At 45.4% G+C, this 15,223-nt stretch overlaps 1 protein-coding gene across 1 annotated transcript; it reads right to left on the bottom strand.

The window, feature by feature from the left end:
* Positions 1-3,127: 3,127 nt before the first annotated feature.
* LOC128505193 (ryanodine receptor 3-like) lies at positions 3,128-5,772 on the bottom strand. The gene is made up of 5 exons (XM_053475503.1): positions 5,676-5,772; positions 5,492-5,565; positions 4,686-4,702; positions 4,132-4,213; positions 3,128-3,218 (listed from the first exon to the last, which is right to left on the bottom strand). Exons 1-5 carry the CDS (start codon positions 5,687-5,689, stop codon positions 3,169-3,171), a joined length of 237 nt encoding a protein of 78 aa, XP_053331478.1. The 5' UTR covers positions 5,690-5,772; the 3' UTR covers positions 3,128-3,168.
* Positions 5,773-15,223: the final 9,451 nt, after the last annotated feature.

Here is a 15,223-nt window from a genome sequence, read left to right as displayed (position 1 = left end):
CTGTAGGAGATTTGGTGAGATCTCAAGAGGCCCATCACCGGAGCGAAGACGCTGGAGGGTAAGTTGGGAGAGGTCGGTTAGAAGCATGATGTGCTGAAAGCAGGGAGGGAGATCAAGTTTACGTCTGGCCGCCTGCATTATCTTTTCCTTTACATCATAAAAATGCACCCTAGTCAAGACGTCCCTAGGGGATTTCAAGGAGAGTGCTTTAGGCCTCGCGGCCCGGTGCAGTCTGTCTAGGCGTATGTCAGCGTTATTACCTTCTCCCAGAAGATGTTTGAAGAGGTCCAGAACGAAATCCTGCAAGGCCTCTTGGCCTATGTCCTCTGGAATGCCTCGTAGGCGTATATTGTTCCTCCGGGAACGGTCCTCCAGGTCCATCACTTTCGTCTGGAGATGTGCTATCTCCGATTTAAGTGCTGTGTGATCATCCGCGAGGGTGTTATGAGCGTCGGCGAATTCCTCCATGCGCCTCTCCAGTTGATCTGTGCGGTCACCCAGGCCACCCAGGTCGCGACGGATGGAATTAGCAATGTCCTGGATGTCTTGACGGAGTTGTTCCCGCATCTCGCGTAAGAGCGACTTCATGGTGTGTGAGGTGAGTGCGTGTGTGTCTTGGCCCAAGTCGGCATGTTGGGCATCCGATGGAGAGGAAGGCCTGGAGCGGGAAGACAAGGTAGGTCCAGTGGATGCGTCCGAGTCCTCCTCTTGATCACGAGGTAGGCCCGACAAACGAGGTGCGTGCTTTTTCCAGATTTTCCGCTCGAAAAAGTTTGGCATTTTCGTGGATTTTTTCGTGCGGTGACCCGACGTGTGTGGGACAACCAGGTTGAAGCAACAAGGTGGAAATAGCCACCGATGGATGCTGATAGAATGCTGAAAAGCTGGCTAAACGCGGAGCTCCTGCACCTTGCGACCGTTCAGTTCGCCATCCAGACCACGCCCCCAGGACAGCTGCATTTTAAACGCCTTGACTTTGCTAGACATTAGAAAGGTCCCACCCCAGCGAGCTTCCGCTGAGCGAAGAGCTTGGCTGATCCTGTATAATGTACAGCCTTCATAATGTACCTCAGGTGTAAGATAAAGCTTGTGTTAGACAGTATGACCCAATCTCGGATCTGAGGGCTCGGACTACTTTGGGATGCTTTGTTTGTGATGAAGGCTAAAGTTAGGAAGGCCGAGGCTCAGGTATTAACTTAATATAACCTCAAACATGAACTAGAATGCACCAGAACACTGTGAAGACCCAGCATGTCCCGTTTCAGTGTAACTCTGCTCAATGCCATTAAAACAAAGATCTTTAATGACATTAGCCCAATAAGCACACTTTTTAGATCAACCATTCTGTAACACTACAGCATATCCTCGGTTCTGATTTTACAGCATTAACTCGTAAGCCGAGAATCCTAAAATGTACGTTCTTTAACAACATTAAACATGCCCTTAATAATATCCACATATTGTCCGGCTGCACCAGCTACTGTCTGCTCTGCCAGCCACCGTTCTATGAGGTTTATCAGTCAACAGGTAAAACTATACAACAACATTGTTTCATCAACCCCCCTTACACACAGTGTGTTACCAGCTCGCACATCATGTATTTCTACCACACCACTACGAACACTCTGAGCCCTGCAATTGTGACTAAAAACCAGAATAATGCTCTCTGGATTTTCTTACCTGAATATATTCTGTAAGTGAATTGAAGATTTGTTTGGTCACAGCCAGGGATTTGGGGAAGTTGTGACGGAGTAAGACCAGTAAAAGTCACCGATAGATTCCTGAAGAGAAAGTGCAGCGGTTACATCAGGCACATCACTTCCACCACCATTAACATCAACTGAAGCCTAAATGGGTCACGGAATCGAGTTAGTGCTCTCCAGAACACAATGCACAGTTTCACGCAATTCCACCAATCAGTGGACCAGCGTCTCTGAAATCGTACATTTTATGATTTTTTTATAACTTTAGTTGGCAGTATATACCAGGTTTTATCAAGATTTTCCACCGGGGCCAAACCATCTTGCAAACCATGTGAAGGCCCAGTGGGCAGGTGGTGGATGGCATCGGTCTCCCACCTTTACCGCGGAGGATCCGGCTCCTTAGTGCGAGAGCAAAAACAGTGTTGTGTGCGCCGGAATTCATCTAACAGACAGCCGCACATACATGGCTTTTCAGCGGCCGGTCATTTCATTTTTAAGTTTGGTCCTGCTAGGCGGTGCAAGAAACACACATATCTCGGCCCTGAACTCTTCTAACATATAGCTTTTAAAGATTAATAAAAAGAGACCAAGTGCATGGCAACTACTGGTCAACAAAAAAAGATTACCACTAACCAAATACCAATCCTACCAATGGCTGGAATAGAAAAATAAGAGTCTTCATGTTCTACAGATAAATAAAAAGTTCTCCCAGGTAACAAATACTATCTACAAACTCCCTCGCACCAATTATTGGTTTCATAATATGAAATCCATCTCAAAATAATGCAAGAAAAGATTCTCCAAATGAGACACTTGTTTCTCGTTTACTGTAACAAAGTCACATTTCTGATGCTAAACAGCAGCAGATGTAAAATATTCCCATGCATTATACAGGGAATCAGATTCCTATTGTATGAGCCGAGGCCAAACCACAATAAACCTGTTGATGAAACATGCCAAATCAGTGAAGAGTTATGGAAGGTTCCGCTCCTTGTTCAGATACATTTCGGGTTTTTTTGTGCCGGCGTAACTTCTTTCCACTTCATTATCTTTACTGCAGAGAGTTTCCTAGCTAGGATGAAACCGTGAAAACGCTCAGAATTCTGAATGCATGCCCACTGTGAAAACCTGCAGAAAAATCTAGTGGTCGGATAGAAATACTTGGGGACTTGCTGGCTGAGATGTCCCCAATACTCGTAAGCCCCAGTCCAAGCCTTTGTGGACAGACTGGCATGTCGAGGAGACAATCCCAAACACCTAGTCCAGAAATTCTACCATATAGCTTTGCGTGTGTTGGATCTATTCTCCCTTGTTTCCCGATACAGGCACCCAAGCATGTTCTATGATTCTAGACGGAAGAATGTTACCCACAAGCGCCATATGACAAACTGTATCTAGGCATGTCACAGTATATTTTTACATTACCTGGAGGCGAAGAAGATAATCCACCGTGCTAATGATGATGTTAACTGTGGTTGTGTTGCCCATCTGAGTTCAGAGAAAAATTCTGAAAGTCTGAGAGAACATCATTAACATTTTATTAAACAGGAATCAAACCATTATCTTATCGCTCCCATTATTCATCTAAGACAGGTGTGATGACCTTATCCTGAATACATGTCTCATAGTATTCCTCATCTCTTGGTATCAAAATATTTAAGTATATACTGTATATTCATCATAAGAATAATGCAGAATAAGGGAGTGACGGCACTAAGGAGTCCATGGATAGAGGGTGTGTGGAGGCTCCGGGGAGGCCAGGTTTACAGAGCTGCTATTGGGGAGAAGGGAATAAAGAAAGAAGGCTGAAGAATAGGAAGAATCAAGAGGAGAAAAAGGGCTGTGGAAAAGGAGACAGGTACATGGAAGCGGCTGGTAAAGAAGACCGGGAGACATTGAGAGACAACACATTTTGCTTTCTCTCTTAAAAGGCAGGAAACAAAATGTGTTGTGCATTCGCACAAATCTATTGACTATTCCTAATTCATAACGAAAGACAAAGCATTGAGAAACACAGACAAATGTCTTGGTACTGGTTTAGAGAAGATGATGTGTGCGCCTGCTTGACACCAGCTTGCACTCCTGCACTCTTGGAAGAGTCAGGTCTGGTGCTATGATTAATCTGATGCTGCATCACAAGGACTTCGGGTCACATTGATACACAAACGCAAAACATGATAAACTCTCGTCATGATAATCACATCTGAGCGACACAAAGACAAAGCATTGGTCGGATAAACAGTGGCTTTTTTTTTTTAGACCGGAAAATGCTACAGAGTTCTCTGGTACTCTACAAAGTGTAATGTAACGAGCAAGCCAGGTCCACAATATCTATGCAATCGTTTATCCTCAACGGGGTAAAAAAACAAACCTCAATTACGCTTGGAAAACAAGCCATGGAAAGAATGCAAGCATATGCGCTTCTTACCGTTGTTATGACCTTCACACAGAAGCTGAAGGAACCTGAAGAGGTCTCGTGTGAACTCATCATTCTGTAGAACCTTCTCCCCTGGAACAAACATTTGTTTTGACATCATTAGCAATCATGTTTAAACGCTCTTGTTCGATGGATGTTGAGATCTTGCTCTATGTTCCTTAGATTCCAGAAGCTGAAGCCTCTACCACAAATTACAATTTCAAACATCACTACACCATTATTATCATTACAGCACAGGAAAACGCGATGGGAAAACACAAATGCGGAGGGTCTCCTTTGTCTGTAATTTAAGCAGCTGCATGGATGGTATTATGTATAGTAAGGAAAATATAATATGAAGGGAAAACAAATGAAAGGAAAGAATATTTAGTGACACATTTAATAGCTAATTAATGTCCACAGCGCCATGCTAACCAGATTAAACATTCTCAACCGCTTTACAGAGTGAAACAGCATGGCGCCTGCAGCGTGACATCAAACTTGGATCATATGGTTGAAATGAAACCTAATTCTAGAAGAATCTAAAACCACAAATATCACTTTCCCCTTTCCCGGACAATGACTTCACAGCGAACACGGCAGAAAGAGAGAGATGGAGAAGCGGTGAGTAAAATGACAGTTAAGCCATAAAAGTTAAGTGCTAAAAATAACAATTTACTTTACGTACAACTGTCTAGGCTCCGTACTTTCTGCTTTCCAGTTAGCGTTAATGTTTTAGAAATAGTGACAGGCTATTTTAACTCAAGTAGGTGATGGCATTGGTCTTCTCCTGCTCTCAAGGCTGCCAGAACGAGCTTCCACCACAGAAACAAATGATAAAACATTAAAAGTGGTCACTGATCCCAGTGCCAAACATACATGGAACGTTTCCGAATGTATATGCATTGATTATGTTTACTACAACATGGAATTTAGAGAAGCGCACAACAACCGACCATAGCATCCACGTTGCAAATACAGAATTGCTTCCTAATCCCAGAAATAAATTACTTATAGGAGAGATGGTGTTGCTTTCGAAGAATAAAACTGATGGATTAACACATGGGTATATTTTTAGCATAAAAGTAAATTCGAAAGTAATTGTGACAAGCCATCGAACTCGCTCTCCAAATGACCGTTTAATGACTTCATTAAGTGACACATATGGCCAATTGTCACAGCGTAAGATGACGGTCTCACGCTTAAATTACCGCTCCTCGCTTGTTACATGTAGGCTGAACACATTACACTCTACCCAGAAGAACATCCAAACAGTTTATATTACAGAATCTTTGTCAATAATTTCAAGGGGCATTTATCATGACTGCTCTTCAAGAAGGACCGGCGTTTACTCTCCTACACGGATACTCACGAGTGCCTTCCTCTGTTACCATCCCAAGGCCTTCTGCTTTGTTCTGTCTTTCAAATGCATTCAAATCAAGGACGCTGTGAATTAAAAAAGATTGACCTTCAGAATCCCAGCATGACCTTTGCCAAGTAGGAGAAATTAGAGCGCTTACGAGAGTCGGGATATTGTTGCCCTTACGCTCTCTCACCTGCACGACTGCATCAGTCCAGACAAGCTCTGGATAACCCAGCATCCTTTTTCTCCTTGAGGTAATCTAACATTTTCTGTAGAATAAAAAGTATATGAACTATTAGAGGTTATTTATACTCTAATGGTGAACAAAGTGAGACCATTATGATTTTACACAGCGCAGTCCACAGCATTTCTATTATATTCTAGCCATTTTCATTTTCTTTTGGGGGTCACCGATTGGCGGCGTTTCCCCGGCACGCTGACGCTATGTTTGCTGTCCCTGTCATTTTGGGAGCTGTAATTGAATCAAATATCTGAAACCGTAATACATGGGAGAGCAAACCAAATCTGAGACCGGCGCAAAGTGACACTGAAGCAGCAGATCCCAGTAACGCTCAGACCACTCGGTGTAACGGGGAAGCCGGGGGAGCCAGCGGTATAAAGCGGGCACATCGAAAGGGCACATCGTGGGCGATGAGTCTATTTGTAATGCATTTTTACTTTCGTCCGTGACAATCAACATAAAAGAAGTCATAAATTGCCCATACAAGACCCTTTCATTCCCGCAATAACCAGCAAATGTGTGGCAGGATGGGGGGGGGGACAAATTCCTCACCCAAGTTTATAGCAAATCTCTATTCCAACATCCAAGCTGTTATGCTGTAACGACCCCCCCCACTACCCGTTCCTGGAGGAGATCCCCTAAATTACACCACGCCAATAATGACACCGCAGCCATGCGTGGTTGCAAATTGAATTTGCCGCAGCATTTATTCACCAAATTCTGCAACGTTTCTTCTATGCGTTAATACGTCCATCAATGATTTTAATGAATAGATAATTATATACTGATAACAAAACACCCTCAGTCTACAAAACAACATGGTTGATTTTCTACGCATCCGAATGGCATTGGGACATTGGGTGGGTCGGGATGATCCCAATGCCACAGCACCTCTCTCATTTTTAAGGGGGTAGAGAATTTAGAGTCACTCCTCGCTTGGCAGGGATCCAGAACAATCAACGCATCCGAAGATCAGGGGAGGAAAGTGAACAGTATCTACTGTGTGCAGAGCCGCCTGGGTTACATCAGTTTGTTATTATTTTATGCTTTAAGCCGTCCGAGGAGATCAGCCAACTCTTCTTCTACATAGAACCAGGCCTAACACAGTGTCCTGTCGGCGGGTCCTCCTGTCCAGCTCGTCCTGGATGATGGTATCTGTCCTGCGGCCAAGAAAAAAAAAATTCAGTATCACACCAATTCATAGTCTCGGTTATCTACACAAATAACTGAATATATGCTTAAACAATAAAACAAATAAAAAGGCACAGAAACTGGGGCTGCAGAAACGCTGCACTTTTCAGAAATTAAATATTCTCTTTAAAAAACAAAAGTGCTAAATTAAAAAGAAATCTAAAGCTCACCCGATAACCCAGATAATCGTCCACCACCCAAGGAACGCTCTCTTTGGCATTGAAAAGTGAGAATAGTATGAGTTTAATTAAATTATCTTGATGAGCATCAAGCTCCATACATTCATACCTGTTTTTTTTGGCTGATCCTTGTGCGTTCTGTGTGGCGGCCCCCCGGACTGACCCTTGTGCGGTCTGCGTGGGTGCCCCCCTGGACTGATCCTTGTGCGGTCTGCGTGGGTGCCCCCCCGGACTGACCCTTGTGCGGTCTGCGTGGGTGCCCCCCCAGACTGATCTTTGTGCGGTCTGTGTGGCGGCCCCCACGGACTGCCTGGGGACCCTGTCTTTTTATGCAGGAGACTGTTGAAGAAACTGGCCAGGACTCCTTGGCTGGCAGCGGCATCTGTATTGGACGAGTCCAGATTATACTTAACGGTTGGCGCATAAAAAAAAACAAAAAAAAAAAGGTTTCATGACATCATCCATTATTTTTATTGTTCAATAAAACCGACTATTAAAAGAATGAGCTAGTCTACTTAGAAGTTTGAGATCCATCTCCCAAAGCGATCATTAAGTACACACTATGTATGAAGGAACAGAAACGGAATTATAAATACCTTAACACGGTGCAGGGGTGTCCATGAGCACAGACACCCCAACCACGACGCGTGACGGCATATCTCTGATCTCCACCAATAAATGATAGATAACAACAGGGCTCGACAAACCCATTCCTGGTGTCCAAGCCTCTTGCAGGGCTGCCATCATCAATCTGGCCCCCTATGCTTTCCTGCGGGTGCCGCGAGGCGGCCAGCGGGGTCACGTAATACACGGCACTCTCCTCACCGTGCGGCCCCCGCAGGAAAGCTGAGGGTGAAGAAGCAGAAGGTAGCAGCGTCTCCACGAGGTGGGGGGTAGTGTATGTGAGTGTGTATATACTATAGCCTCAGAGTGTATGTCTCTAACTTTAAATCATTTAACAACGCTACGGAATCTACTGGCACTATATAAATAAATGTAACGCAACATAATGGAGTCATTTTGAGTGTGAGCGTCAAGCGCTGTAGTGTCAGTGTGTGTATGTATACTGTGGGGGTCAGTGTGTGTAGTACTGTGGTGTCAGTGCGTGTATGTATAGTGCCGGGGTCAGTGTGTGTAGTACTGTAGTGTCAGTGTGTGTATGTATAGTGCCGGGGTCAGTGTGTGTAGTACTGTAGTGTCAGTGTGTATGTATAGTGCCGGGGTCAGTGTGTGTAGTACTGTAGGGTCAGTGTGTATGTATAGTGCCGGGGTCAGTGTGTGTAGTACTGTAGTGTCAGTGTGTATATGTATAGTGCCTGGGTCAGTGTGTGTAGTACTGTAGTGTCAGTGTGTATATGTATAGTGCCTGGGTCAGTGTGTGTAGTACTGTAGTGTCAGTGTGTGTATGTATAGTGCCGGGGTCAGTGTGTGTAGTACTGTGGTGTCAGTGCGTGTATGTATAGTGTCGGGGTCAGTGTTTGTAGTACTGTAGTGTCAGTGTGTATATGTATAGTGCCGGGGTCAGTGTGTGTAGTACTGTAGTGTCAGTGTGTATGTATAGTGCCGGGGTCAGTGTGTGTAGTACTGTAGGGTCAGTGTGTGTATGTATAGTGTCGGGGTCAGTGTGTGTAGTACTGTAGTGTCAGTGTGTATATGTATAGTGCCGGGGTCAGTGTGTGTAGTACTGTAGTGTCAGTGTGTATATGTATAGTGCCGGGGTCAGTGTGTGTAGTACTGTAGTGTCAGTGTGTATGTATAGTGGCGGGGTCAGTGTGTGTAGTACTGTAGTGTCAGTGTGTATGTATAGTGCCGGGGTCAGTGTGTGTAGTACTGTAGTGTCAGTGTGTGTATGTATATTGCCGGGGTCAGTATGTAGTGGCGGGGTCAGTGTGTGTAGTACTGTATTATTATTATTATTATAATTATCTTTTATTTATATAGCGCCAACAGTTTACGCAGCGCTTAATACAATACAAAAATTCAAGGGATATGACAAGACAAGAATTGACAGACTAAGACAAACCGATACATTTGGTGGAGAGAGCCCTGCTCGCAAGCTTACAATCTAGAGGGAAATGGGGTGACAAACATGAGGCACAGAGAAAGGGTGAGAGGTATTGTGGTGAAGAGGAAGAGGTGATAAGTGAGGAGGAGAGCCTTAGCCCATGGGAGGAAGGTAGGGATCGAGTAGGAGAGTATTTGCTAATGAGGTCAGAAATGTACGGAGGAGCAGTATTGTGGATGGCCTTATATGTCAGTACCAGGATCTTAAATTTAATTCTAAAGGTAATTGGGAGCCAGTGGAGGGTTTCACAGTGGGGGGAAGCAGAAGAGGAGCGACGTCCAAGGAAGATGAGCCTAGCAGCGGCATTTAGGATAGACTGTAGTGGAGAGCGTCGAGACAGTGGAATGCCAACCAGAAGAGTGTTGCAGTAGTCAAGACGGGAAATGATAAGGGAATGAACCAGGGTTTTGGTGGATTCTTGGGTGAGGAATGGGCGGATACGAGAGATGTTTTTTAGGTGCAGGCGGCAGGATCTGGCGAGGGACTGAATGTGAGGGATGAAGGAGAGGTTTGAGTCAAGGATGACCCCAAGGCATCGGGCCTGGTTAGTAGGAGAGATAGTCGTGTTGTTAATGGTGATAGAGAATTCAGGTAGTGGAGTGGAGATGGAGGGAGGGAAGATAATGAGTTCCGTTTTAGAAAGATTAAGTTTCAGGTAGCGTTGTGACATCCATGAAGAAATAGCAGACAAGCAGCTGGTGATCCGGGACATGAGAGATGGAGAGAGATCAGGAGAAGACAGGTAGATTTGGGTATCATCTGCATATAGGTGATACTGGAGGCCAAATGAGTTGATTAGTTTGCCAAGAGAGGAAGTATAAAGAGAGAACAGCAGAGGGCCAAGGACTGAACCTTGGGGGGACACCAACCGAAAGTGGAAGGGGCGATGATGTGTTGCCTGAGAAGTTGACAGAGAAGGAACGGTTAGACAGATATGAGGAGACCCAGGAGAGAGCTGTATCTCGAATGCCTATAGAAGCAAGTGAGTCTAGAAGAAGGTGGTGATCAACAGTATCGAAAGCAGCAGAGAGATCCAGTAGAATTAGAATAGAGTAGTGACCTTTTGCTTTGGCAGAGAGCAAGTCATTGGAGACTTTTGTTAGAGCTGTTTCAGTAGAGCGAAGGGGTTTGAAACCAGACTGTAGAGGGTCAAGGAGGGAATTAGAGGAGAGGAAGTTACTGAGGCGATTGTACACAATCCGTTCAAGCAGCTTAGAGGTAAAAGGAAGCAGAGAGATAGGGCGGTAGTTAGTCAAACAGACAGGGTCTGAGGAAGGATTCTTTAGAATGGGTGTGATTAGCGCATGCTTGAAGGCAGATGGTACAGATCCAGATGATAGAGAAAGATTAAATAGGTGGGTAAGTGATGGACATAGAGACTTTGTGAGGTGTGAAGGGATGGGGTCGAGGGGGCAGGTTGTTGGGTGAGAGGAAGAAAGAAGAGTGGCTATCTCTTCTTCGGTTGTAGGGGAAAAGGCAGTTAGTATAGTAGGAGTAGAGAGGGTGGTGGTGAGTGGTGTAGGAGGGAGTTGTAAGGAAGAGAGGTCTTTTCGAATAGTCTCAATCTTCTCTTTGAAGTGGGTAGCAAGATCTTGGGCAGTGAGAGAGGTTTGTGGTGTGGGTGTGGAGGGACAGAGAAGGGAGTTGAAAGTAGAAAAAAGGCGTCGTGGGTTGGAAGAAAGAGAGGATATGAGAGTGGAGAAGTAGAGCTGTTTGGCGAGAGAGAGGGCAGAGTTGGAGGTGTGAAGCATGAATTTATAATGGGTAAAGTCTTCGTTGGATTTGGATTTTCTGAAGTAGTGCTCAGCTGTGCGGCAGCACTTCTGAAGAAATCGTGTGGTTTTGGTATGCCATGGTTGGCGTTTAAATTGTCGGGGGTAACTTGTAGTAATTGGAGCTATGGTGTCGAGGGATGAAGCAAGTGTGTTGTTGTAAAAAGAGGCTGCTGTGTCTGGGCAGGAAAGGGTTAACATGGAAGGTAAGAGAGGTTCGAGTGAGGCTGAGTAATGGTTGGGTAATGGTATTTTCTGGTAATGGCCTACAAGTATGAGGTGAGCGCTGTAAGTTTGTCTTGTTAGGGGTTAGCACTGGAGAGAAGGATAGAAGGTGGTGGTCAGACAGAGGGAAGGGGTAGATGGAGAAATCTGAAAGGGAGGATGATCTGGAGAAAACCACATCAAGTGAGTGCCCCTCGGTGTGAGTAGGGGAATTAGTCCATTGAGAGAGACCAGAGGAGGATGTCAGGGAGAGGAGTTTGGCGCTAGCAGAGTTGTTAGATATATCTAGAGGAATGTTAAAGTCACCCAGAATAAGACAGGGGATATTAGGAGAGAGGAAGAAAGGGAGCCAGGCAGAAAGGTGGTCAAAGAACTGCGAAGTAGGACCTGGAGGGCGATATATAAAGAGAGAGCGGAGAGAAAAGACGGATTGTGTGAGCTTCAAAGGAACAGAATGAGAGGGAGGGAGGGCTTGGTATATTCTGGAAGGTGCAGTGAGGTGAGAGAAGGATGCCTACACCACCACCCTTTCTGCCATCAGGCCTAGGAGTGCGGCTGAAGTGTAGTCCTCCGAAGGAGAGTGCGGCAGAAGCGGTAGTGTCATGGGAGGGGATCCAGGTTTCAGTTAGTGCTAGGAGGTTAAAAGCTGGGATAGAAAAAGGTCATGTATACAAGCGAGTTTGTTGAGCGGGCATTCCATAGGGCACAGTTAAAGACGGGAGGTAGCTTATGGTTGGAGATGATAGGAATAAGATTGGTTAGGTTGCGCATGTTGATTGAGTTTGCTGGTTTAGAGTGATAGGAATAGGGAAGACTATGTGGCGGACAGGAGTAGCAGAGCAAATATAGGTAGGTTTCACATATAAAGGTTTAGCGTAGAGGTACTGGGATAGCTTTGACGGCAGAGAGATGGGGAGGGATAGGATCTGGAACGCTTTAATGGGGAGTAGTGGGTAGTAAAGGGATCTACAGTTTGGTGCCCTCTACTGGCGTGTTCCAATAGAGCTGGTACTTAACTGTCTATATATTAGAACACCACGGGGCGGGCAAAAAACCCCAGTTGATTGTGGGGAACATGAAGGTGGGTATTGCAGGCAGTGAGGGCTGTAATAGAGAGTGTTAAATAGTGTTAAAGTGGACGGGGGAAGTAAGAGGGCAGATATAGGAGATAAGGGGTTAGTGGAGCAGAAAGATAGAAAGTAAAATATAACACACTTAAGTAGTGACCGGCATGGCATAAATTTTACCAAATAAAAACAAATAAAACAATCAGTGGAAAAATGCTGAAACTCCCAGTAAGGGCATTCCTAGGCCATAAAGCATAGAGAGACAGAAAAAGGGTGATAGACAGAAAAAGGGTAATAGACAATTCAGGCACAGAAACAGGAAAATGATAAAAACAACACAGAAAACAATAAAGGAGATCTCTCGGTCCACTCTGTATACCTTGTAGCAAAGTATGCAGGTTTGCTTGGGCTTCAGTTGATTGTGGGGAACATGAAGGTGGGTATTGCGTGTAGTACTGTACTGTAGTGTCAGTGTGTGTATGTATAGTGTCGGGGTCAGTGTGTGTAGTACTAGGGCTGCGACTAACGATTATTTTCATAATCGACTAGTTGGCCGATTATTTTTTTAATTAATCGATTAATCGGATAAAAAAAATGAATGTAAATTTTTCATTTATTTTAAATTATTTAATAAACAAATGATGTTAAATACAAACAGCAGAATAAAAAAAGTTTGATAAAATGCATTTCTTGTCTTTATTCCCCAACCAGCCCCCACAATTGATGCACGTTTGAGCCCAGACATGCCACGCTGCCTCCCACATATGCCACTCCACGCTGCCTCCCGCATATGCCACGCTGTCTCTCACATATGCCACTCCACGCTGCCTCCCACATATTCCACTCCACGCTGCCTCCCACATATTCCACTCCACGCTGCCTCCCACATATACCACTCCACGCTACCTCCCACATATACCACTCCACACTGCCTCCCACATATACCACTCCACACTGCCTCCCACATATACCACTCCACGCTGCCTCCCACATATACCACTCCACACTGCCTCCCACATATGCCACTCCACGCTGCCTCCCACATATGCCACTCCACGCTGCCTCCCACATATACCACGCCACGCTGCCTCCCACATATACCACTCCACGCTGCTTCCCACATATTCCACTCCACGCTGCCTCCCACATATGCCACTCCACGCTGCCTTCCACATATACCACGCCACGCTGCCTCCCACATATACCACTTTACGCTGCCTCCCACATATGCCACTCCACGCTGCCTCCCACATATTCCACTCCACGCTGCCTCCCACATATTCCACTCCACACTGCCTCCCACATATACCACTCCACGCTGCCTCCCACATATTCCACTCCACGCTGCCTCCCACATATGCCACTCCACGCTGCCTCCCACATATGCCACTCCACGCTGCCTCCCACATATGCCACTCCACGCTGCCTCCCACATATGCCACTGTGCCTGATACGCCTTATACCCCCTGATACACCACTCCATCCTCCCCAGACATGCCATGCTGCCCTCCCCACATATGCCACTCCACTCTACCCCCAGATATGCCACTGTGGCCCTAGATATGCCTTATACACCCTGATACACCAATCCGTCCTCCTCAGACATGCCACACTGCCTTATATACCATATATGCCCCCAGATATGTCACCATCCTCCCCAGATATGCCTTATAACCCCCAGATACCTCATAGTCCCCTCATAGAGTCACAGACCCGTTCACAGCACACTGACACCATACTTTTAAAAATAAGTACTGGGTTAATCTTCACTGCCCCCAGGATTTAGATTCCCCTTAGTCTGCCCCCCTTTATCTCAAACTGCACCTTAAGTTAACTTTATTAAATAAATTAACCCTCAGTCCTCATCATTAAATTAACCCTAAACACCCCATTAACCATAACTACCCCTAAATTAACTCTAAATACCCCATCAAAACAGCTACCCTAAATTAAACCTAAACACCCCATTAACCATAACTGCCCCTAAATTAACCCTAAACACCCCATTAACCATAGCTGCCCCTAAATTAACCCTAAACACCCTATTAACCATAGCTTCCCCTAAACACCCCATTAACCACAGCTGCCCCTAAATTAACCCTAAACACCCTATTAACCATAACTGCCCCTAAATTAACCCCCACCTCCCCTAACTTTCAGCAGGCCAAATATTAATTTTATACTTACAGTTAGATGAGTGTCACAGCCATGTGGTTCTGGCCTTCTGGGAGAAGGAAGGGGCGGGGCCAGTTGTCACAGTGATTACAGGGAGGGACTGGTAAGTAGGAGCTGCTGCTGTGAGTCAAACGGATGCTCAAACGGATTATATAATGAGGGGTATTTTTCAGAGCGTTTGCTCTGAAAAAACACTCATTTTATAATCGATAATAATCGATTCAACTAATCGATAATGAAATTCGTTGGCAACGAATTTCATTATCGATTATATCGATTAGTTGTTGCAGCCCTATGTAGTACTGTAGTGTCAGTGTATGTATGTATAGTGCCGGGGTCAGTGTGCGTAGTACTGTAGTGTCAGTGTGTATATGTATAGTGCCGGGGTCAGTGTGTGTAGTACTGTAGTGTCAGTGTGTGTATGTATAGTGCCGGGTTCGGTGTGTGTAGTACTGTAGTGTCAGTGTGTATGTATAGTGTCGGGGTCAGTGTGTGTAGTGCTGTAGGGTCAGTGTGTGTATGTATAGTGCCGGGGTCAGTGTGTGTAGTACTGTAGTGTCAGTGTGTATATGTATAGTGCCGGGGTCAGTGTGCGTAGTACTGTAGTGTCAGTGTGTATATGTATAGTGCCGGGGTCAGTGTGCGTAGTACTGTAGTGTCAGTGTGTGTATGTATAGTGCCGGGGTCAGTGTGTGTAGTACTGTAGTGTCAGTGTGTGTATGTATAGTGCCGGGGTAAGTGTTTGTAGTACTGTAGTGTCAGTGTGTGTATGTATAGTGCCGGGGTCAGTGTGTGTAGTACTGTAGTGTCAGTGTGTGTATGTATA

The sequence above is a fragment of the Spea bombifrons genome, chromosome 9 (assembly GCF_027358695.1).
Source record: "Spea bombifrons isolate aSpeBom1 chromosome 9, aSpeBom1.2.pri, whole genome shotgun sequence".
NCBI lineage: Eukaryota > Metazoa > Chordata > Amphibia > Anura > Pelobatidae > Spea > Spea bombifrons.
This window is presented reverse-complemented; position numbering and strand designations above follow the sequence as displayed.